The sequence below is a fragment of the Rana temporaria genome, chromosome 9, assembly GCF_905171775.1.
Source record: "Rana temporaria chromosome 9, aRanTem1.1, whole genome shotgun sequence".
Classification (NCBI taxonomy): Eukaryota; Metazoa; Chordata; class Amphibia; order Anura; family Ranidae; genus Rana; species Rana temporaria.
The window spans coordinates 109,265,333-109,290,709 of NC_053497.1; the positions used below are offsets into that span (position 1 = coordinate 109,265,333).

The following is a 25,377-nucleotide window of genomic DNA, read 5'->3' on the forward strand; positions in this document are numbered from 1 at the left end:
ATGAGAAGACCGGGAGGGGGCCGCTGTAAAAGAGCTAAAGAAGAAAGCGCCCCCCCGGCGGAAGAGAACCAGATGGCGGTGAAGACCTGCACATCCCCTTCCCCCAGAAGACATCGAAGAAGCAGCCCCCCCTCGTAAAAGAGCTAAAGAAGAGAGGGGGGGCCCCCGGAGCTGACTAATAAATTACTTTAATAACCCTGTGTCATGTTTTTTTTTTACATATTTTTTTTTCCAACAGGTGAATGGGTAGGGGTACGATGTACCCCATACTCATTCACCTAGGGTGGGGGGCTGGCATCTGGGGGCCCCCTTATTAAAGGGGGCTCCCGGATTCCGATAAGCTCCCCTCCCGCAGACCCCGACAACCAACGGCTCTGTCCTCATCAACATGGGGACAGGTGCTTTGGGGTGGGGGGCCACAGGGCGCCCCCCTGCCCCAAAGCACCGACCTCCCCCATGTAAAAATTACAAGAAAACAGCGCTCAGAGTGATCAAGTGACAACAATCAGTAGCAGGGGTTAAAAAGGTTAAAATGCAGGATGACAGCAGCAATTATGGATAAAATTAGAACCAAATAGTTAAAAGTTCATCAATGGGAATACAATCAGTCCATGCATTGAAGCTGTATTCTCTGGACAATTTATCAGTAGATGACCAAGGGCTGCTCTCCAAGAGTGAAGTCAACTCAGGCATACATGGAAAGAAAAAACAGGAAAAAAAGCGCCTCTGAGTCATCTGATTTAATAAAATGATTAATGTAGATATCCAACACTTACATTACATATAGCAGGAACAAGGGTGCAAGTGAGGATCTATGGATAGGAGCCAGATCGTGTATCAATCCTGATGAGCCAAGTCCGTGGCTGTGTATGAGCGGTGCAGATGCCCGGCGCTCAGTCCAATAGATGATGAGGTCAGCGGGACGGTGGCTGGCAAGGGCCAAAACGATGTGGTTCAGAGCAAAGCTAGACACAGCGCTCGTTCCGAAGGGGGTGACGTCAGCAGGACGGTGGCTGACAGGGACCAAGAAGGCACACGACGCGTTTCAGAGCCAGCGCTAGTCAATGGCAAGACTGCGCGCTCCTTTTTCAAGTTTTTCACACTTGAAAAAGGAGCGCGCAGTCTTGCCATTGACTAGCGCTGGCTCTGAAACTCGTCGTGTGCCTTCTTGGTCCCTGTCAGCCACCGTCCTGCTGACGTCACCCCCTTCGGAACGAGCGCTGTGTCTAGCTTTGCTCTGAACCACATCGTTTTGGCCCTTGCCAGCCACCGTCCCGCTGACCTCATCATCTATTGGACTGAGCGCCGTGCATCTGCACCGCTCATACACAGCCACGGACTTGGCTCATCAGGATTGATACACGATCTGGCTCCTATCCATAGATCCTCACTTGCACCCTTGTTCCTGCTATATGTAATGTAAGTGTTGATTATCTACATTAATCATTTTATTAAATCAGATGACTCGGAGGCGCTTTTTTTCCTGTTTTTTTTTTTTTTTGACCTCCCCCATGTTGAGGGCATGCGGCCTGGCACGGTTAAGGAGGGGGGGCGCTCGCCCTTCCCCTTTCCTGACCGACCGGGCTGCTGCTCGGATACGGGTCTGGTATGGATTTTGGGGAGACCCCCCCCACGCCGGTTTTCGGCGCAGGGGGTGTCTCCTTAAAATCCATAGCAGACCCAAGGGCCTGGTATGCTCCTGTAGGGGGGACCCATGCCGTTTTTTTAGTTGAAATTTGGCGTGGAGTTCCTCCTCAAGATTCATACCAAATGCAGCTGACACAGTGCACTGCGGTTATGTGCCGATAGCTGCGGGATTTCGCAGCTGGACGCATCCAGTTCTATTTTTTCTATCCGCACAAAACCGGGGGGAAAAACATCGCAGGTAACCGTAGTGTGTGAATGATGTCATAGACAAGCATTGTGTGCTTCTAGCTGCGGTAAAATCCGCAGCTAAAGGCACCATTCTATCTGTCCGTCTGAAAGGGGCCTATTTGTGGGGAAAAAAGGACGCCAATTTTGTTTGGGAGCCACGTCGCACGACCACGCAATTGTCAGTTAAAGCAACGTAGTGCCGAATCACAAAAAGTGCTCTGGTCTTTGACCAGCAATATGGTCCGGTGTTTAAGGAAAGAAGCTTTTGGGCAGAAAACACACATAGACGTAACCAAATGCTAGATGTGTTTAGGCGCGTTAATGCATTCTATTGACCGGAATATATTGCAATTCTGGATAATAGATTGCATTAACATGCATACGTGCAAATGTGCATAAAATGTCTGTGCAATGGACAAATGCCCAGTGTGCATGAGGCCTAAAGCTGGTCATACGTGGACTGAATTTCAATCCATTTATGGGCAGGGAGGTTGTACTGAAGTCAAACCACCGATCAACTTTACACATTTGCAGAGCAAAAACAAAATAACTTTGTTTCGATTTCTTATTTAAATAATTACATTTAGTTAAATTAATTTAATTAGTGTTCGGAAATTAGTTTTGTTCATTTGTTTTCTAATTCGATTCAAATTTGAATTGCTATTCAAATTTATTCTATTCTAAATTCAAATTTCAGAAGACAATTATATTCGATTTAATTTTATTCTGTTATTTTTTCTATTCTATTCCATTCTCTTATTTTCTAATCTAGTCTATTCTTTACTATTCTATTCTTTTCTAATCAAATTTATTCTATTTGAAATTTAGATATTGGAAGACAGATATATTCTATTTTATTCAAATCTATGTTAGTCTATTGCTTATTCTATTGTTTTCCATTGTATTCTAATCTATTCAAATTTATTCTATTCAAAATTTTAATTTAGAAGATGATTATATTCTGTTTTATTCTATTCTACCGTATTGTTTTTTATATTCGAAATTCAAATTTTGGAAGATGGTTATATTCTTTGTATTTTATTCTATTTATTTATTTATATTCTATTCTATTCTTTTATTTACATTTTATAATTTTATTTTCTATTTTGTTCTGTTTTACTCTATTCTTCTCTACTCTATTCTTTTATTTTCTATTCTGTTATATACCTTTTTATATTATTTTCCTTTATATTTTATTCTTTTATTTTCTATTCTGTTTTACTCTATTCTATTATTTTCTATACTACGCCTTTATTTTGTATTTTCTTTTATTGTATTCTTGTTTTTGAATCCGATACAAATTTGATTCAAGTTTGAATTTTGGCCATATTTCATTTAGTAATTTAGGGTTTGTTTAAATTCGTTACTATTGTAATTCAATTCGAAATGAAACTGCCTATGTCAAATTGGCTTCTGTATAACCACCCTGTTGGATTTTTAATACTTAATCATTGCTGCAGGCTATAGCCGACAGCGCTGCAGGGGTGTATTTAGGTTTTGTGTCGCCCTAGGCCTGGTAAAACTCGCGCACCCCCTACTTTATATATGATGCACCCCTTCCTTTTTAAGACCCGCCCTGTCATTTTCATGGGAGGACAGAGGGACAGAATGGGATGAGGACAGGGTGGGATGAGGACAGGGGGACAGGATGGGATGAGCACAGGGGGACAGGATGGGATGAGGACAAGGGGGACAGGATGGGATGAGGACAGGGGGGACAGGATGGGATGAGGACAGGGGGGACAGGATGGGATGAACACAGGGGGGACAGGATGGGATGAGCACAGGGGGACAGGATGGGATGAGGACAGAGTGGGATGAGGACAGAGGGACAGGGTGGGATGAGCACAGAGGGACAGGATGGGAGGAGGACAGAGGGACAGGATGGGATGGGGACAGGATGGGATGAGGACAGGATGGGATGAGGACAGGGGGACAGGATGGGATTAGGACAGGGGGACAGGATGGGATTTGGACAGGGGGACAGGATGGGGTGAACACAGGGGGACAGGATGGGATGGTATTTTGCCGCCACCCGCAAAGTGCCGCCCTAGGCCTGGGCCTTGTCGGCCTAGGCCATAATACATCACTGCAGCGCTGATCAGTGTATTCTGATGGAGAGGAAGTCTCTCTGCTGTCAGAAAACAATACCTTAGTGGTGAGGATTTCCATTCATATCAAATGTGTGGATGGGGGGGATGGAGTTTGTTTTTACGTTAAAGAAAAAACTGCTCTATTTGTGGGCTGTTTTATGCTGCTAAATGACTGTGGTTACCCTTCTCTCAGTGCAAGTCTATGTTTAAACCTCTGTTGGTAGAAAACAAATGCTCTTTAGGAGGTTCAGTAAACTGATAAGAGAGCAGTGGCTGCCCTGGAACGTGGTCATGGGTTGTACAGTACCTGGTGTGTTGGTGAGGAGGACAGGCACTGATGAAACACCAGCGTGTGGTCATCACACAGATCCTTGCAGGAAGAGCCGGAGATGATGCCTTTCTTGTACTGGTCACACTGCATAGAGAGGAACACAAAGTCACACATCAGACAATGGGAAAAATGACTGCTCAGACAACCTCTACAGATCATCGCAAAAACCTCATAGTCATTGTTACTTTAGACTTATTACAGCAGGAATTGTGTCTCCTATAAGGTGCTGAAAAAACAGCAGTGGCAAATAGATGGTTTGAGTAGTGATGTTTTTAATAGCCTAAGAATGCGTCTGGTCACCACTCTGTGCTTGCACATCCCAAATAAGAAATTCATCAAGGCTGGATTCAGAATAGATTTGGTTACAGATCTGGACAGTCTGGACCAGTGGTCTCCAAACGTCAGCTTGTGGCCTTTTGGTTGCTTTTATCTGGCCCTTGGGGCACTATTTTTTTACTGGCACCAATGAAGGGCGCAATTCCTCTTAATGACCCCAACAATGGGGCCCAATGAAATCATTGATGGGGCACAATTCATATCAATGATGGGGGACACTTCCTCCCAATGACACCAACAATGGGGCCCAATGAAACCATTAATGGGGCGCAATTCCTCCCAACGACACCAATAATGGGCCAATATTCCTCCCAATGACGCCAATGATTGCGCACAATTCCTCCCAGTGATATCAGTAATGAGACACAATTTCTCCCAATGACACCAATGATGTGGTACTATTCCTATCCATGACGCCAATGATTGAGCACAATCCCTTCCAGTGATATCAATGATGAGCCACAATTCCTCCCAATGACACAAATGATGAAGTACTATTCCTATCAATGACGCCAATGATTGAGCACAATTCCTCCCAGTGATATCAGTAATGAGCCACAATTTCTCCCAATGACACCAATGATGGGGTATTATTCCTATCCATGACTCCATGATTGAGCACAATTCCTCCCAGTGATATCAATGATGAGCCACAATGATACCAATGATGTGGGATTGTTTACTCTCACTGATGCTGGCCCATTTTGTACTCCCAGTGGCCACAGTCCAGCCCCCCTAAAGTCTAAAGGACAGTAAACTGGCCCCTTGTTTAGAAAGTTTGGGGACCCTGGTTTGGACAAACCAAGTCATGATGATAACCAAATCTGAGCACAAAGGTAAACTCTTGAGTCCCAAATATAATACCTCCATGTGTATCATTATTATCAAAGCACTCATAGATATAAGGCATTAAAAAATTGATCTGATTATTTCCATCAGGATCACTTTCTTAATATATCTATAAAAGGCATTTTATAATCAGTTCAGAGACTGTTCAAATCTATTAACCAGCCAGTCCACTCAAAAGTAATATTTTAATTATACGTGGAGGCCGGTGAATTTTGTCAGCCCCTGGCTTCTTATATGTCTTGGATGCTCCGACAGCAAGATCTCCCTGCCAAGTTCCCCGACTCATATCCTCAAATATGAGTTTATTTTCATTGACCTGTGGAGTTTCCCACAGGTCAAGATGCCGAAAGGCCAATTAGCAGCCAATGTGTAGATGATAAAGGGGGAATATCCATCTGATGGAAGTGAGAATACAAGCGCCTGTTTAAGGTTAATTTACATGGAAGATTTTTTTATTACACTGCTGAGCGATTTAACCTCTTGCTGGAGATGACCCCATCTGCGTCACCTTCAACCCAGGGTTCTGCAAATGAGGCAAACGCCAACAAGCAGTTAAATCTTTCAGCGGTGTGGAATGAGGATGAATGAAAATGCATTTTTTCCGTCGTCTCCAAGCCCCTCTCTGTCCTCCTCCCGCCTCTCTGCCAATTTCCCGCTGAAAGCTTCTAACAGACTCCAGTAAATAGATGAGTCCCAGCAGACGCCAGGTCAATACCGTGTTATCAGTCCGTCTCTACCAGTAACCTCCATCTGACAAGCAGAGAACTACCTTAATTAAAACAGAGTGGCGGCTGATTCACAACAAGACAGAGGCTGCATCTTTCCAACGCAAGCTATGCAATGCACTCCCTTTATATTGCACCGCCACCTCAGACCTGCCGAGAGGAGCGCTACAAGTCACACCGGTCAGAGATAGGTGACTTTTAGGCCCCATTCACACCTCCGCGACAAAACGCCCGACGCCGGACGCTCGTGCCGCTGGAGGGGAGAATTCCCATTGCTGTCTATGAGATGGTTCACATCTCATAGACGCTGTACGCCTGCCGCCTGAAAAAAAGTCCCGGACCCTTTTTTTCAGGCGGCATTGGCGTTCGGCCATACAAAGCAATGGGAAGGCTTTGTTAAAAAAAAAAAAAGTTACACACTCGCAGCAAAATACGCCGCGTACGCGGCGTATCTTGTCGTGGAGGTGTGAATGCAGCCTTAGAGCCAAGAGTTTAAGGAAAAGCCTTGCACTTGCTTCACCCCACCATCATTTCTATTCTAAAAGTCTATGGGCCAGATTCTCAAAAGAGATAAGCCGGCGTATCGCCTGATACGCCGTCGTATCTCTGAGTCCGCCCGTCGTATCTATGCGCCTGATTCATAGAATCAGTTACGCATAGATAACCATTAGATCCGACAGGCGTAAGGCTTTTACGCTGTCGGATCTTAATTGCAATTTTTTTTTTCGCCGCTAGGTGTCGCCGACGTCGTTTTCCCGATCGAGTATGCAAATTAGCAAAATATGTGAATTCCCGAACATACGCCCGACCGACGCAGTGAAGTTACGACGTTTACGTAAGATTTGCGACGTGTAAAGTTGCCCCTGCTATATGAGGCGTAGCCAATGTTAAGTATGGCCGTTGTTCCTGCGTCGAAATTTGAAAATGTACGTCGTTTGCGTAAGTCGTCCGTGAATGGCGCTGGACGCCATTTACATTAACGTCGAAACCAATGACGTCCTTGCGACGTCATTTAGCGCAATGCACGTCGGGAAATTTTAGGGACGGCGCATGCGCAGTACGATTGGTGCGGGTACGCTCTTAATTTAAATGATCCACGCCCCCTACCCGGATCATTTGAATTAGGCAGGCTTGCGCCGGAGGATTTACGCTACGCCGCCGCAACTTTACAGGCAAGTGTTTTGTGAATCAAGTCAGATCTACCAATTGACTTCTGTTCAACCACCCTGTCAGTCAATCAGTGCAGGGGGTAATAAGCTAAGCGCTGATCTGTGTATTCTGACAGCGGGGGAATGGCCCCACCTTTGGAATACAATAACGCCGCAGTAAGGATTCTCCCATCCATTTTGAATGTGTGGATGGGGGGGGGGGGGGGGATCAGGTCAGTTTTATTATTCAACTTGCTGGTTGAATGAAAAAAAATTGGACCCATGTATGGCCAGATGTACTCTCCTCTCCTGAAGTACTCTGCACTGCTGGAGGACTTGGTGCTCCTTCCACTTTTATGCATAGCCAAGTCCCTTTTCTCTGCCTGGGGTGGCAGTAGGTATTGGTTTACAATGACATGGATGCCAGTGATGATGTACTGAGTATTCTACAGGATTTGGCTAGTAACACTAATGGAAAGGTTCCATTCTGGCTGGATTCTCATTTCCAAACCCTCACACTATTCCTCTACAAGGCTTTTCTTACCCTGACGTGACCCTGACATGTTACCTGCAGGATGGGAGCATTTGGGACAATGGACGCTTTGACTGTCGCTGGGAATTAGCACAGAGGATAGTCACCAGACTTTTGTTATGTTAATAGCGCTAGCTGGGGGTTTTCTGACCTTTTCACGCCAATTTCAGACAATTCTGGCTTCAGACTGAGAACAAAAGCCACATTTTCTATAGAACAGACTCTACCAGCGCAGAAACTGACATCACTGCAACCAAAAATGAGGATAGAGCCATCTATTGCTTCATGTGCAGCAATAGCAGTATGTCACCTACAGCAGTATGTAAATTGTGAAATAGTTCAAATGTTGCATACTAAATACAAAGGTCACTTTCCACATTTATGTTTCCAATTTAATACTAATTTGCACGTACAACTAAAATAATTATAGAGCTCTGAATATGTCATGGCCCACAGCAGCTGCTTAGATCTTATGATTAGATCCACCCCTACAGTACCCTGGAATACGATCTCAGTTCAGGGTAGTTGCAGACAGACCACCTTGCTGTAGATCTACCACTCATGTAATAAATATGAGACAAGATCCATGAAGTAATAATGATTAGGATATAGAGATACATTTAATGTTTTCTTTTCCTCTCTACATAGAGCTCACATAGCCACAATGCCTATACAGTAACGTGTAACAGGGATTCAAATATATCTTTAAACCAGGGTGACAGCTACCATAATTAAAGGGTATGCTCAACAAAAATTGCCATTTCAGTTATAGGTGGAGTCTGGTGGGCTGCGACTACTGCTGGCTTCTTATATTTCATGGAGACTCTAGTGATTGGATCTTCCTGCCATATTATCTGACTCTCTCCCTTTAGGCCTCATACACACAACTGTTTTCCTCGACAGAATCCATCAAGAAACTTCGTGGCAGAGCTTTTTTGCTGAGGAAAACGGTCGTAAGTATGTTTTTCGTTGAGAAAACTGTCGTGGATCTCGACGAGAAAAAAAGAGAACAAGTTCTCTTTTTCCTCGTCGGGAGTCTCAATTTCCTCGTCGTGTTTCTCGTCGGGCTGGTTTACGACGAGAAACACGTTCGTGTGTATGCTTAGAAACCCGCGCATGCTCAGAATAAAGTATGAGACGGGAGGGCACCTTCGGTAAAAGTAGCGTTTGTAATGGAGATAGCACATTTGTCACGCTGTAACAGACTGAAAAGCGCAAATCGTCTCTCACCAAACTTTTACTTAACACGCAGTAACATGAGATTAGCAAAAGCTGCCCCAAGGGTTGTTCCAGTGGAATCGAACTTCCCCTTTATAGTGCCGTTGAACGTCACCGCGTTTGAGAACGATGAGATTTTGTCTTGACAGTGTGTACGCAAAGAAAGCTTGTCAAGATTCTCGACAAGCCTAACAAGGAACTCGTCGAGGAAAACAATGTTTCTTTTACGACGAGTTCCTCAGTCGTGTGTACGAGGCCTCACACTTGCTTTAGGTGTTCCTGCACAACTTTGAGTGTTTCAGCTCCTCCTATTACACTATTAAAATCCAGCAGGGATGGTGAAAACCTGTAATAATGTGTACAGATCAAGAAGATACGTTCAGCGATCTCGTAGCCCTTGAACTCCCCAGCTTCTACCAAAAGCTAAAATATCAGTTTTGGGCAGACTGATACATATACAGTATACATTTTTAGAAAATATGGAATTTAAGAGTTAAAGGAAGTTACACATTCCCTGTAAAGAACATGAAGATTTCCCCGCCTGCACAAATGCTAGCTACACTGAATTCATAGGAACCAGCGGGGAGCAGAGCCCCACAAAATATGGATGCTTTAGTTTTAACATACATCTATAGGCACCTGAATGACAGTCTAAACGAGTGCCCAACCCAGTTACTATGAAAACAACAAAAAAATTTTTTTTCTCCCTAGCTGAGCCAAATCATCTTTCATATATGTCTCACATGCATCCCTCCCAGGCACTGCAGCTCACAGTGTTTCAACAACAGAGGCAGTGCTGTCCATCCAGAAAAAAGTTTGAAGCAGGTGTAGCCAGGTAATGATTGACAATCTACAAGTTTGTGATTCAGCAGTGACAAAGCTGATAGCTGTGCTTTCTGCAAAAAAATAATTCTCCCACTGTAGTACAAGCAGTCATATTCTACATGAGAGGGACAACTCTACTCTGAATGCAGCAGTACAGCATTGTCGTCACCCCATCACAGGACGCTGCATTAGGTAGATTTTCGAGGCAGCACCAACAGCATAGCTCCCAACTGTCCCTGATTTTGAGGGACCGTCCCTGATTTGGAGCAATGTCCCTCTGTCCCTCATTCCTCCTCATTTGTCCCTCATTTTGGTCTGATCTATATAGATGTATATAAAATGCACTTTTTATCTATCAAAAAGTGTTTCCCAGCGCTAAACCTTTTATCTGATTTCTAATTTGCTGCATTTGTAAATTTTAAAATACAATATAAAGGATTTTTAGTGGTAAAAAAAGCACTTGTGGGTTTAACCAATCTTGATTTTTTGTGTACAATTCTCCTTTAAGGGGGCATGGCAGGAGGTGTGTTCTATGTCTACATACTTTGGCTGATAGGTGTCCCTCATTCCCATCTCAAAAAGTTGGGAGGTATGCAACAGGTAGTTCCGGGACTTAAGGGAACTAAAAGAAAACTGATGCATTTACAACCAAGTTCTACAGCAGATATTTATTTATTAGAGGAAGGCCCCAGTTCTACTTTAATCCTTAACGTTACCCTGGAAATTAACTCCCAACATTTAACTCCCTAAAACCTAAACTTAATCCTGAATCCTAATCCACTATGCTGAAAGTAGCTGTGCCAAACCCACTTGACCAAGTGCCACTAATTCACCTAGGCATACTTATGGGTATGGTCAGCCACCTTGTGGAGCTCCCTGGGAATCCTCCATTGCAATGTATTGGTGTCTCACATTTTGAAATGTAAGTCTCCTAGAAGTTTAATGCAGCTCTGTTCTACAACTGTGCTGAAGACACACTTTGGTTTGTAATTCGTAACCCAATGAATATTTATAAGGGAGAACCCCTTGTGACTGCCCCGCACATAAAGCCTGCAGCCCTCTGAGCAGAATTCTCCCGATAATCTATGCAGATTGGTGCCCGGCATCACTTTGGACTCGTTAGCCGTTTTGAATTTGAGCTTTCTCGAGCAGAGGCTTGTCAGTTTGCCTGATGTGTGATACAACGCCAATGTACTAGACAAGCGACTACCCGCTGATAACAGGAGGGCGGGAAGGGGGCTGGAGTCAGGTACTGGATCAGAAACGGCTCTGGAGTTGCCAGGCCATCTGCTCTGATTGGCTGCTCTACCAGATAACGAATCTGACAGCTAAATAGTGAAGGAGGCTGAGAGCACATGGAAGCCATGTTGTCATTTGTGTAACTAAGCCACCCCTTGATTGATGTAATATACTGACATCCATAAGAAGTGTGTACATTTGTAACTTGATCATTCACAGTGAAATAACAAGCTGCACTGCCAAGGGAAAATATAGATGTGTGCAGACCATATGACTCCAATGGGGCCCAGATGCATAGTGGGGACCCAGAGTTCGGTGAATATATAGTGTTTTGATTATTTAACTTATATGTAGTTAGTGAACAGTTATATGACTGCTATAAAAAGGAATTACTATTTTCTATCATTAACCCCACGTTCACACTTATATATTTTTTAGTGTGTTTTGCAGTTTGCAGAAACGCACTACAGTCCATTTAACATGGTTTCCTATGGTACACGTTCACATCTATTAGTTTTGCAGCTGGTGTGTTTTTGGAAAGGGTTGGGGCCTTTCTTTCCTGTGTTTTGTCTGTAATAGACTTCAATGGAGTCGCACCAGGAACACAAGTGTTGCGCTTTTGATGCAATTTTCGATGCGTTTGCGTCCTTAACAACCTGATGACTCATTAGCTGTCAGTGGGGTTCCAAAATACCCCATACTCATTCACATGGGGGGGCAGGATCCCAAAGTCCCCCGATGTTGAGGGCATAAATCCCTGTATGGTTGGGGGGGGGGGGGTGCTCGCTCGTCTTCTCCCTTTCCTGTCCTGTTGGGTTGCATGCTCAGATTTTGGTATGGATTTTGGGGGGGATCCGACGCCATTTTTTCATGATTTGTTTTATTGTCGGCTTTACTTTTTTTTAATTCAAAATACAAAACCTGCAAGACAAATGCATAAGGAGCTAGTATGCATAGCATACTAGCTTATTATGAAATACTTACCTTAGATTGAAGCCCCTGCAGCGGTCCTCATACACTGGTCCAGCTGGCGACATAGCTCCCGGACTTACTTCTGGGTATTGCTGACTCCGGCACTGTGATTGGTCAGAGCCGCAATGACGTCACTCCCGTGCATGTGTGCGGAAGCTGCCAGTAACGGCACACTAGCTGAAGCAATGGCACGAGCATGCCATTGCTTCAGTGCGCATGTACCGATGATGTCAGCACATGCTGATACAGGGGATATCTCCTAAACCGTGCAGGTTTAGGAGATATCTTGGGTAGCTAACGGTAAGCCTTATTATAGGCTAACATGTAGTAAAGGGTTTACAACCACTTTAAAGAGAAAAGAAAAATGCAAAACGCACCACAGAACGTGCCTGAAAAACGCATCAAGAGCAGCCCACATAGATGTGAACCTAGACTAAAGGAGGATGGAGACAGAGACAGGGACTCCTTAGTCGTTTAGCTATGGGTAGCACCATTACACAATGTTATAGCCCTGTGTATTGCAAATTTCTTTTTTCCTCTATTTATTCCATAGCAATATAACACACACAGTTTTATGAATGGGATCATGCCGGTCCCACGCGCATTCGCAGGATCTTGTTGCTCCCGCGCATGCGCAGGAGTGACATCAGTGCTGCTCCGGTCAGCCACAGCTCCCTGGAACAACCAGATAACCAGCATAAAAATTCATCGGAAACACATCCCTTTGTCTACTACTCTACTTCATTGTTGATCTGATGCATATACAAGCAGATTTCCAACAGTTTCCCTCTGCAGAGATCCCAGAAATTACAACCACCTTGTGTATACAATCAGCTCAGGAAGGAGAATCTCTCCTAAAATGTTTTTTTTTTAATGTTCTCCTAAATAATTTTTGGTGAAACGGGCAACTATCAGCCAATTGGGATTCTCAGAGGAAACCCAACAATATGATGAAACACCTTTGGAAAATCAAGGTGAATGTACAAACTCCATGTGGACAATGCTATGTAGACATTGTAAATAGATAAGATAATGATGAATATGGCATGAAATGTAAGTAAAGTTTCCCTTTTATTTTAAAGGGAAAAACAGGTTCTCTTTACTGACTTGAGCACTTAGGGACTTGAAAGATTTGCTGACCCACTTTACAATGGCCATTTGGCATACCTTCACTTTATAAGCCTTCATTGTCACATATCTCTTGTTGCCGCTAACCTATTTCCACTGGCCGAGTCAGCATGTGGCTTGCAGAATCTGAGAGATTTGCTCTGTATCTGGGAGAATGCCATTAAAGAGCTATTTTTGCAGATCATTCTTTTCCAGGATGTAAAGGAATTGATAGAAGACTCTCCGTCAGCTCCAGAAACACATCACTGGACCTGATGGTTATTTACTACACTTTACCGCCCTGCAGTCACTTACAAATTCGTTCCCAGCAAGAGCTTTCAATGTTCTGGAGAAATATCAATGACACATGCCAGATGATGTCCTGGGGTTGAATTAAAGAGCCAGTCCACACAAAACTGAGATTCCTGCTACAGGTGGACCCTGGCGGGGTCGATCGCCCCACCATTTTTTCTACCTGCCAACCATCTTGGGGTGTTCCAGCTCCTCCCCCAACATTCTTCATGGCAAAAATGAAAATCTAGTAGGGATAGTGAGAACTTCTCATATAGCTAGATTCACATAGAGTTAGGTCGACGTATCAGTAGATACGCCGACCTAACTCGGAATCTGCGCCGACCTAAGTTTAGGTGTATTCTCAAACAGAGATACACTTAAACCTATCTAAGATACAACGGCTTGCACCGTCCTATCTTAGGGTGCAATATTTAGGCTGGCCGCTAGGTGGTGCTTTCATTGCGGTCAGCGTAGAATATGTAAATCACTAGATACGCCTATTCACGAACGTACGCCCAGCCGACGCAGTACAGATACGCCGTTTCCGTAAGAGATAGGCCTCCAAAGATAAAGATGCCCCCTAGGTGGCGTAGCCAATGTTAAAGTATGGCCGCCGTTCCTGCTTCGAAATTCGAAAATTTTACGTCGTTTGCGTAAGCGGTACCGTGAATAGGGATTTACGTCCACGTCAAAATCAATAGGCCCGTGCGGCGTACGTTGCCGCAGTGCACACTGGGAAATGTAGGCGGACGGCCCAATGCGACGTTCCAAAAAAACGTCAATCACGTCAGGCCAAACAAAATTATCATAAAACACGCCCCCTCAGCCTATTTTGAATTAGGCGCGCTTGCGCCCGCCGCATTTACGCTACGCCGCCGTAAGTTAGGAGGCAAATACTTTGAGAATACAGTACTTGCCTCTCTGACTTAAGGCGGCGTAGCGTAAATACGATACGCTACGCCGCCTTAAAGTTGTGGCAAACTACCTGAATCTAGCTAATAATGTCCATACTAGGTGTGTAGACCTGGGAAGTGTGGCAAAATCCCACCAATAGAGATAGGGAAAACAGTCAGGTGGTTTAACTCTCCTCCATCCATTGAAATATCACGTTTGGAAGGAAGGATCTTTCAAACAAAAAAAATTAAAACAATTATAAAAAATACTAAAAGATCCCTAAGAAGCATAGATTTCGAGAACAATAAAGTCCTTCCTGTGGGTAGAGACATATTGTATGTGATAACCAATATAGGATGTGCTAAGTGACATGAACATACTTCCATGATCTGGCTCAGGTAGACTTACCCTTTAAAAGTTATTAGTATTAGGGTGGTCATTATGCCTGTATCAATGGGTACACCCATGCAAGGCCATATTTATCCATATGGGGATGCAGAAGTGTTCTATGCATCCCCATGAAGGCAGTGCTATTGATACCTGTTGGGACGCAGCAGTTTTATGGACACAAACCCTGATCACATTCCCTCTTCCTCTCAAATGCAGAATTGTATTCACTGGTCACAGTAATACATGCTCCTACGCATTTCACACTATTCATAGTAATTTAACAAAGAGTTTGAAGCATCGTGTTTACATAAAAAAAAAGGTCGGAAAAAAATCTTACCTTCACTCCAGTGATATGAAGGTGTACATCAGCTCGGTCATTGCCACTGATGTCTTTGCTCTGTTTTTCCAGGTTCAGCGTCTTCCTTCATTTTGATTGGTCGGCCTGGAATGATATAACTCCAGCGTATGCACTCAGGAGTTATTTCATCCTGGCATCAAGGCATGCTGATAATATAGACTGAGCTGCACATGTGTAATTCATTGTGCAGTCTAATGCAGTTTACTAGCAGGCTGGTAAGAAGTATTTATTGCAGAAGAGATACGAGTCTCTTCTGCAATAAAATGGCTTCCTTCCTGCTAGCAATTTTTTAATTAAATTCTCCCTTTGAAACAATCCCCTGTAACTCCTATTAATGAACTCCTTCAGCACTTTTTTTGGAAGGGTATGATTTTTAGGTGTTGTATAAAGCCGATAAGAACATAAGGCTTCATACTGTTTAATTAAAGAACTCCGAATAGTGTGGAACACATAAGAGCCCATTATTATTTTTGCGATTGATGGAGACGTTTTCTGCATTCCAGTATGGCAGTATTCCCGAAAAGAATATCGGATCAATGATTGTCTTTTTTTTTTTTTTGGCTGCTAGTCTCATATCAAAAACCAATAGGTTACTAAAGTTACGAAAATTCTCGCACGACAGAATACAACTTCGGAAGTAATGTATTGTATTGCAATGTATTCTTTTGTTTCTGAGCATGCATGGTCTTGGTCACACAATTTTTTCCTTACAAATACTATACTAATTACATAAAATCAAAATTGATCGTTGTATTATCTTACGAGAAAAATTTCCGTCCTTCATATATTTTCCGCATGAACTGTCGTGATCGGCTCTTGAAAGCTGTGTACTAATGATCAGATTCTCGGACGATCGTTCCAAAAGCGCTATTTTTCGTCCGACTTTTTGATCATGTGTACTAGGCATTAGCTTGATGCTTCAAGAGGCAACTCGGCACCCTGATACAGCAATGGATGGTTGAGCACAAACCCACGAGGAGCAATACAAACTTTGTTGTGATAGGATTCCCCATTGTTGGTGGCTATTGTGGCATGAGTATTTCCCTACATTTAGGGCATTCTTTAAGCCAATACATTTTTTCCCCATTGCAATGTTTTCAACTATCCTTATTTCCAACTCAAATTCCACCTCCTACTGGCTTATTGTGGTGCAGCCCCATTCACTTGAATGGGTCGTGTTCAGAGACGGTGCCACCTGCCAAATACAACATGCTATTTTATTGTTCCTGTGGCCATGAAGCAAAGCATGACGGCTCTGGCATGTGTATATGCCCTTAATCATTTGGGAGAAGGGGGTGGTAAATCTGTGGCTCAATCACTTGATTTTATCTTTCTCTGCCTTTGTGGACGAGCCCTTAGAGAAAATCTGGAAATAGACGCAAGGAACTTCAATCAGAAGATGAGGATACCGGCAAACACAGGGATGCATCTAACAGGCCAGCCAGCTGCAGAACATGAATGCAAGGATGACAGTTCTAGATGTTCAGCAGGAAAACTATCCTCATTCCACGTACACACAACTGTTTTTAATGTCCTAGAAAAAAAAGTTTTTCTCGACGTGATTCTTGTCAAGCCTGCCTTGCATACACACGATCGTGAAAAAAAAAATCCTCGAGCAAAGCGCGGTGACGTACAACACGTACAACGGCACTATAAAGGGGAAGTTCCATTCAGATGGCGCCACCCTTTGGGCTGCTTTTGCTAATTTTGTGTTAGTAAAAGTTTGGTAAGAGACGATTTGCGCTATTCAGTCTGTTACAGCGTGACGAATGTGCTATCTTCATTACAAACGCTAGTTTTACCATAACGAGTGCTCCCATCTCATAACTTGCTCTGAGCATGCACGTTTTTTTCCCGTCGTTAAAGCCTACACATGACCGCTTTTCATGATGTGAAAAACGACAAGAAAAATTAATGCATGTTCTAAATTTTTAATGGCCATTTTCACATCTGGAGCCTACACACGATCGTTTTTAATTACCAATTTAAAAAATTGCATTTTTCACATCATGAAAAACGGTCGTGTGTACGTTGGGTTTCATGGATTGAGAGTCTGCTGATTTTACAAATGAAACAGCCAAGCTCTTGAAAATCCTATAAAATGACCACTGTTACATGTGCCCTGGGGGACAGGATCTTTGCAGGCAGATCAATACTGAGGTCAAAATGAACTGTGGCTCAGCTGTAGACATAATACAAATATCTGCCAATGAAATGACAACACTGCAATTATGCCAGTAAAATATCTGCCATTTAAAGGCGTCTGCCCACACTTTAATCATAGCATGTATTGGTATTTTTTCCAATCGGGTCAATCAATTTTTCAAGATCAAATTTAAGAGAAAGAAATCAAAGAGTCTGAAAAACATTCAACCAGATTGTCTTCAGCACAACTGATGTGCCTGACCACCATAAATCATGCAATGTTGTCCAAACGTGGTCAAACGCAATGTAAGACGCAGACTGGTGTGTCACATTCGCAGTCTTTACGTCGCCTCAGGCGTCACAGCAAAGATTTGTGTCCTCCCAGGAAATAGACACATTCCTGGCTTTCTGTACATCCGTGGTTCAATGACCTCGTTATAATTGTCCCCTGTAAAAGGCAATGGAACCTGAAACATTTAATTCAATATTCGTTTCCTCGTACTTGACCTCGTCCACATCAAACATCAGGAAAAATTATGGCCGCTCTTAGAAAAGGTCGAAAGTGATCGTTTGCCTTTCTTCACGGGAAATATAGTTTCCGACCCTTTTGATTTTTTATGATGTCGGTTGGGGCCATTTGTCCTCTCATTTTCCACATTTGGACAGAGATGGAAACAACCCAATATAAATTAAGGACCGATTGCTGCAATTCAAAAAGATTGTCCACCATTTTCCTTCTTCCAAACATTTTGCAGAGACTTTAGGACACCTGAAGCTGGTATAATCCATATATTTAATAGAAGAAAGCTCCCATCATAAATTTCCTGAAGTTGACAATTTTATTTAATCCTTATTTTGATATAGGGAATATTTTGGGGTTTTGAATAGGGCAGGAAAGAAAGAGTTAGAGGTCCAGTCAGGTGGGCGGGGGAGCCTTCCCATCCAGGAGAACACAGAGATTATTGCTAGTAGCTATAGCCACTGGCAATGCTCACATCCTAAAAAACGTTTGATGGATCAACTTGGGTACAATCAGCCTATACATGGCTCAAATCTCGGGCCCTTCTCTGCCGAACCAGCCGAGATTCAAACCATCTATGACCGGCTTAACTCTAAGGCCCCATACACACGATAGAATTTATCCGCGAATACGGTCCAGCGGACCGTTTCCGCGGATAAATCCTCTCGAGGATTTCAGCAGATTTTAATGCGATGGAGTGTACTCACCATCGCATTGAAATCCGCGCCGAAATCCTCTGGCGATGACGTGTCGCGCCGTCGCCGCGATGATGACGCGGCGACGTGCGCGACGCTGTCATATAAGGAATTCCACGCATGCGTCGAATCATTACGACGCATGCGGGGGATCCCTTCGGACGGATGGATACGGTGAGTCTATACAGACCAGCGGATCCATCCGTTGGGATGGATTCCAGCAGATAGATTTGTTCTGCATGTCAGCAAATATTCGATCTGCTGGAATCCATCCCAGGGGAGATATATCCGCGGAAAAAGATCCGCTGGCGTGTACACACCATAGGATCTATCTACCTGCTGAAACCCATTTGCTGGGATTTATCTGCGGATGGATTCTATGGTGTGTACGAGGCCTTACTGTTCTTAAAATGTTTCCCTGCCAGCTCCTCCTACCTATCCTGTCTAACCTGTATAAAAAAGATACCTATTTTAATCCGCTGACACCCGTAATCATCCGCCTCCACAAACATCCGATTTTGCAGACGGAAGAAGATACTATTTTTTCTTCCGTCTGCAGAGTGGATCGGATGAACACGGACATGCGGTCCGTGTTCATCCGCTTGCGCATGGGAGACTTCTTTCTGGCAAGGTTCAGCGGCTGCTGGGGCTTAAGCCGAGGAACCCCCCTGCGCATGCGCCACTGCAGTCAGCGGCTCATTGCGAGGGGAATATCTCATAAACCGTACAGGTTTAGGAGATATTCTTTATACCGACAGGTAAGCCTTATTATAGGCTTACCTGTAGGTAAAAGTGGTAGTACAGAGTTTACTACCACTTTAACCAGTCTGGTGTTTGCTTCCTAATACTGAACTGTAGTGTATGCAGGGTATTCATACTTGTGATAGTAATATTAGTGCAATTTACAATTTGCTTAACCTGGTGTGACATAGGGGCTCTGAGGTCATTCACCGAGTTAAGACAAAAGACAGAGAACCCAATCTACCAAGTGCTTCATATGGGAGTTGTTTAACTGCCAAAAGACTAATGCCCTGTACACACGATCGGTTTATCCGATGAAAACGGACTGATGGATTTTTTCATCAGATATCCAATGAAGCTGACTTTCATCAGTCTTGCCTACACACCATCAGTTAAAAATCTGATCGTGTCAGAACGCGGTGACGTAAAACACAACGACGTGCAGAAAAAAATGAAGTTCAATGCTTCCGAGCATGCGTCAACTTGATTCTGAGCATGCGTGGATTTTTAACCGATGGACTTGCCCACAGACGATCGTTTTTTTTTATCGTTTTTTTAACCATCAGAAGATTTTAAAACAGGTTCTATTTTTTTCACCGATGGGAAAAAAAACAATGGGGCGCACACACGATCGGTTCGTTTGATGAAAATGGTCCATCGGACTGTTTTCATCAGACGAACCGATCGTGTGTACAGGGCATTATAGTTCTTCTCAGCCAGTCCTTAATTTGCATGCCCCTGCCAGACAGCACAGCCAGCCAGCCTGGTGACCTGAGTTTTCTCTGTTTAGCAATAGAGTTCGGTCAACTACATGCTCCCAGCAAGTGCTTAGACCATAAGGGCTGGTTTACACTTGTGGTTGGTGGGTCTGTAAGAATACACAATTCAGCCACATTTGTACTGCCCCCTGTCGCTCCCACGTAAGCTTCAAAGGCAGCGGCCAGAGGTGTACACATGCTGAAGCAGGAATTATACGCATTTTGAGGGCACTACCGCTCACTGATCGTGACCTATTCAAGTGAACAGGGTGATGATGCAAGCACCCTGCAAGCATGTGGTTGTGGCAAGGCAGTTCAGCATTTTGGGGGTTAAAAGAGGTGATGAGGAGGTGACATATCACTTCCTCATCACTTGGCAAATGCCTCTGAAAAGCAATCTGAGCATGGATCACTTTTCAGAGGAACGACAGTCCTTGGCACTAGTGTAAATGTGCCCATAAGGAGCAGCAACAGCAACTCCCTACTCTGCTCTCTACCCCATTACAAGTGCATGGAGCATACATGGTTAGCAGACAGTTCCTCCTTGCCCCTCTCGGAGTTCTACTCAACCCCAAATCAATGACTGGCAAGGACCCCTCCATTGGAGCCTCTACCAATCAGATGTTGCGCCAGCACTGCTGAACATACCAAGGGAACTGCTCTGTTTTATGTGCCACAACTGTCATATGAACAGAGATCATGTCTGAAAGTGAAACTGTTGCATTTTAATTGCCAAATTCTCACACTTGCTATGTAAAATCCCTCTTAAAGCTTCAAGCATTGTCTTTGCCTGTCCATGAATAGGTAGTCATTCCACCATCCTATGTATTTTCCAAAATCCAGCAGGGATGGTGGAAACCTCTCATAATGGCTACAGTGGATGTGCAAACCCAGGAAGCCAGTGCAGAGATCTCACCAGATAGAGAGATAGATGCCATAAATGAAACTGTCTGAGCATCCACAAACACTAGTGGAACAGGTTTGAGTGGAGCGACTCTTTATGCTTCAATTACAAATACCAGCACATTTCGACTGCATTACATTAATGTTATTCTTTTATCAGATGCAAAAGAAAAAAAATTCCTCCAGTGTTTGACGCCTACTTTTTTTTCCAAGAGATTTTAATTGGTGGTTGCCGTGGCAACCAGAACAATATTTATCCAACTTTACTTGAAGAGGGTTAAAAAAATCTTAAAGATGAAGGTGACATTGCTGCAATCCATTCCAGCATCTTTTATTAAAACATAAAGAAAGCAACAGAGAATGGAGGGATTGTACAATGTACAGGAAAAATAAAAATAAATTGTTACAGTGATGCAGAACTGTCCATACACCAAAAGATTATTTTTTTATGTTCAGTCTGTGGGCTAAATGAAAAACATCCAATAGATTCCTCCATACTATAAAACACAGATGGACAAATCTGCAGAGCTATTATATTCTAATAACTAGCGCCGGCGAGTGCCAAAATACCAGAACAGCGACTGTATGTAATTGAATGCAGCCATAGTTCAACCAACAAGTTCTCGCCTGGCATCTTACATTTGGGCAGTTGGGTTCCGAACGGAATTTCATCCAGTTCATCATAAACCAGACAAAATTTGCTGAATGCATTGCCATCTTTACCTTTTCAGGTAGACACAGGGGGCCAGATTCAGATAGGAGATACGCCGTCGTATCTCCAAGGCCAGCCGGTCGTATCTATGCGACTGATTCATAGAATCAGGTTACGCATAGATATCCCTAAGATCCAACAGGTGTAAGTGACTTACACCACCGGATCTTAGGCTGCAATTCCAGGCCGGCCGCTAGGTGGTGCTTCCGTGTCTTTTACGCATCGAATATGCTAATGAGCATTTACGATTCAGAAAGGAACGATTCAGAAACGAACGTCGTTTGCGTTTGGCTTTTTCCGGCGGAAAGTTACCCCTGGGGTAAGTGGGGTAAGTGCGGCGTATCCTATGTTAAGTATGGCCGTCGTTCCCGCGCCGAGTTTTGCATTTTTTATGTTGTTTGCGTAAGTCATTCGCGAATACGGCCGGACGTAATTTACGTAAACGTCGAAACCAATGACGTCCTTGCGACGTCATTTGGAGCAATGCACGCTGGGAAAATTTCCGGACGGCGCATGCGCTGTTCGATAAGCACGGGGACGCGCCTGTTTTGAATAGTACACTCCCCCTAGCCGCGAAATTTGAATTCCGCCGGGGATTTACGATACGCCGCCGCAAGTTTTGAGGTAAGTGCTTTCTGAATTAAGCACTCGCCTCAAAAACTTGCGGCGGCGGATCGTAAATCAGATAGGTTACGCGGATCTAAAGATCCGCTAACCTATCTGAATCCGGCCCAATGGCCCAGATTCTCAAAGGGCTTAGGACGGCGCAACGCAATGTGCGCCGTCGTAAGTCCTAATCTGGGCCGTCGTATCTATGCGACTGATTCTTAGAATCGGTTACGCATAGATAACCATTAGATCCGACAGGCGTAAGGCTCTTACGCTGTCGGATTCTTAAATGCAATATTTTTTTTCGCCGCTAGGTGTCGCCTCCGTCGTTTTCCCCGTCGGGTATGCAAATTAGCAAAATACTGAATTCCCGAACGTACGCGCGGTCGACGCAGTGAAGTTACAACGTTTACGTTAGATTTGCGACGCGTAAAGTTGCCCCTGCTATATGAGGGGCAACCAATGTTAATGTAGGCCTTCGTTCCCGCGACGAAATTAAAAAATGTACGTTGTTTGCGTAAGTCGTCCGTGAATAGGGCTGGACGCCATTCACGTCGAAACCAATGACGTCCTATATTAAGGCTTACCTGTTGGTACAGTAAATATCTCCTAAACATGCACCATTTAGGAGATATTTACTTTAGGGACGCCAGTGATGTCACCGGCGCATGTGTACTGCGCTCTGAATGGACACGTGCACATGGCCACAGCCTGCAAATCCAAAAGAAAAACCAGGTGAAGATGGAAGCCCTGGGGGTTAGGTAGGTTTTCATAATGTGCTAGTATGCAATGCTTACTAGCACATTATGCTCTTGAAGAAAAGCTCCACCGAAAAGGGTTTGCCTCCTCCCTCCGCTGCCACATTTGCCACCTTTTGGGGGGGGGGGGGGAGAAGCGGGTAGCTGGTTTTGACCCCACTTCCGGCTGACTTCAATGTGGAAAACTCAGTTGGAAGTTCTTTGTAGCTGCTGACTTAATTTTTTTCTGAAGGAGTCTGGAGCTCTGCTTTAACTTACATGAAGATGATTTTTTGTTTTCTTTTATTGTAGTTTACTACCACGTTAGTGCAAAACAAATGTCTCAGTAGTTGTATCTCGCCTCCCTTTATACTTACCTATCTTTTCTCGATCCAACACTGTGCCCGTCTGCAGCAGCACTGGTCTCTCTCTCCACCTAGGCACAAAGACAATAGTGGGAGCAGGGAGGGGAGCAGGGGTGTCTCCACCCCCCCCCCCCAAAAAAAAAACAGCCGCTACTGGATGGGAGGTCAGGAAGGAACCAAACACTGGTCGGAAATATGCTGAAATCGTGTTACTTTTGGAGAGATAAGCGATCATTCAACTCTATGGAGCTAAAAATCGCACCGCACTGCGCTAAAAACGCACAAGATCCTTTTTAAAATCACATCAGATTTGCACTGCATATACAGTATGTGAACAGTCTCCACATTAATTCATGTTATTTCACTTGTCATGCGATTCCATACTTTCTGGAACACATCATAAATTGCATCAGTGGGAACCAGGGCTTAGGCAATGTCCACTAGATTACATTGGAATACTTCAACACCCCTTATGCCACGTACACACGACCGTTTTTAATGTCATGGAAAAAACTACTTTTTTCTCTATGTGATTCTTGTCAAGCCTGCCTTGCATACACACGATCGTGAAAAAAAATGCTCGCGCAAAGCGTGGTGACGTACATCACGTACGACAGCACTATAGAGGGGAAGTTCCATTCTAATGGCGCCAGCTTTTGGGCTGATTATGCAAATTTCCCTTCTCATAACTTGCTTCTGAGCATGCACATTTTTTTCCCCGTCGTTAAAGCCTACACACGACCATTTTTCACGACGTGAAAAACTTAGGCCTCGTACACACGACCGAGGAACTCATCGTAAATGACACATCGTTTTCCTCGACGAGTTCCTTGTTAGGCCTGTTGAGAATCTTGACAAGCTTTCTTTGCGTACACACTGTCAAGACAAAATCTTGTCGTTCTCAAACGCGGTGGCGTAAAACACGTACGACGGCACTATAAAGGGGAAGTTTGATTCCACGGGCGCCACCCTTCTGAGCATGTGCGGGTTTCTAAGCATACACACGAACGTGTTTCTCGTCGAAAACCAGCCCGACGAGGAGCACGACGAGGAAATTGAGACTCCCGACGAGGAAAAAGAGAACTTGTTCTCTTTTTCTCATCGAGTTCCTCGACAGTTTTCTCGATGAAAAGCATACACACGATCGTTTTCCTCAGCAAAAAAGCTCTGCCACCAAGTTTCTTGATGGATTCTGTTGAGGAAAACGGTCGTGTGTACGAGGCCTTAGAGAAAAAATAGAGCGTGTTCTAAATTTTTAATGGCCATTTTTTCACGTCGTGAAAAATGCTCTGGAGCCTACACACGATCGTTTTTAGTGACCAATTTAAAAAATTGCATTTTTCTCGTGATGAAAAACGGTCGTGTGTATTAGACTCAATAATTGGTTGTGTTAATTTTGTAAATGCTAATTTCAAGGATCAGAAAAGATGGCTACAATTAGCAGTTGCAGCTCACATTTCTGATACACAAGTTTGGGCTTACTCAGCAAATGGAATGGACTCGGTACAAAACCAAAAATAAGCCACCCTTGCTAAGCATTGTTATTTAGGACTTGTTTACACATGTGTCAAATACCGCCACGCCCATGAAAAGCAAAGCACATCCGAATGTTTTTTAGTGGCATTTTACAGGTGGTAAAGATGGGATATGTTACCTGATCACTGCCTGTTTAACCCCCTAACTGTAGGGTGACCACATTTCCAAACTACCATTCAGGGACCACCCCCCCAAAAATCAGCTTGTGGTGTAATGAATCACAAGACAGTGATTGGACACAAGAGGGGGTATTTATGAATTCTCCAATCACAATCAGGGGGCGGGGACTGTGCTCTTTTAGGCATTCCTGCCAGGACAAGTACTGTCAGTGAGTAAAGTGGTGATGTGGCAGCCTTTTTTGGGGGCATTTGTTTGGCTTTGAGGGTGGCTGTGTCAGTTTCATTCCGGGACACTGTATTGTCTTGGAATGAAGGTGCCCGGGACAGACCTGCAAAATGCGGGACTGTCCC

At 44.0% G+C, this 25,377-nt stretch overlaps 1 protein-coding gene across 1 annotated transcript in view; it reads right to left on the reverse strand.

Moving 5' to 3' along the window:
- The window catches only part of DIPK1B (divergent protein kinase domain 1B), a 139,020-nt gene that overhangs the window by 10,685 nt on the left and 102,958 nt on the right, over positions 1 to 25,377 (reverse strand). Inside the window, exon 3 of the mRNA XM_040324104.1 lies at positions 4,276 to 4,383. Within this exon, the coding sequence (XP_040180038.1) occupies positions 4,276 to 4,383 (108 nt within the window). The remainder of the gene's footprint in view (positions 1 to 4,275; positions 4,384 to 25,377) is intronic.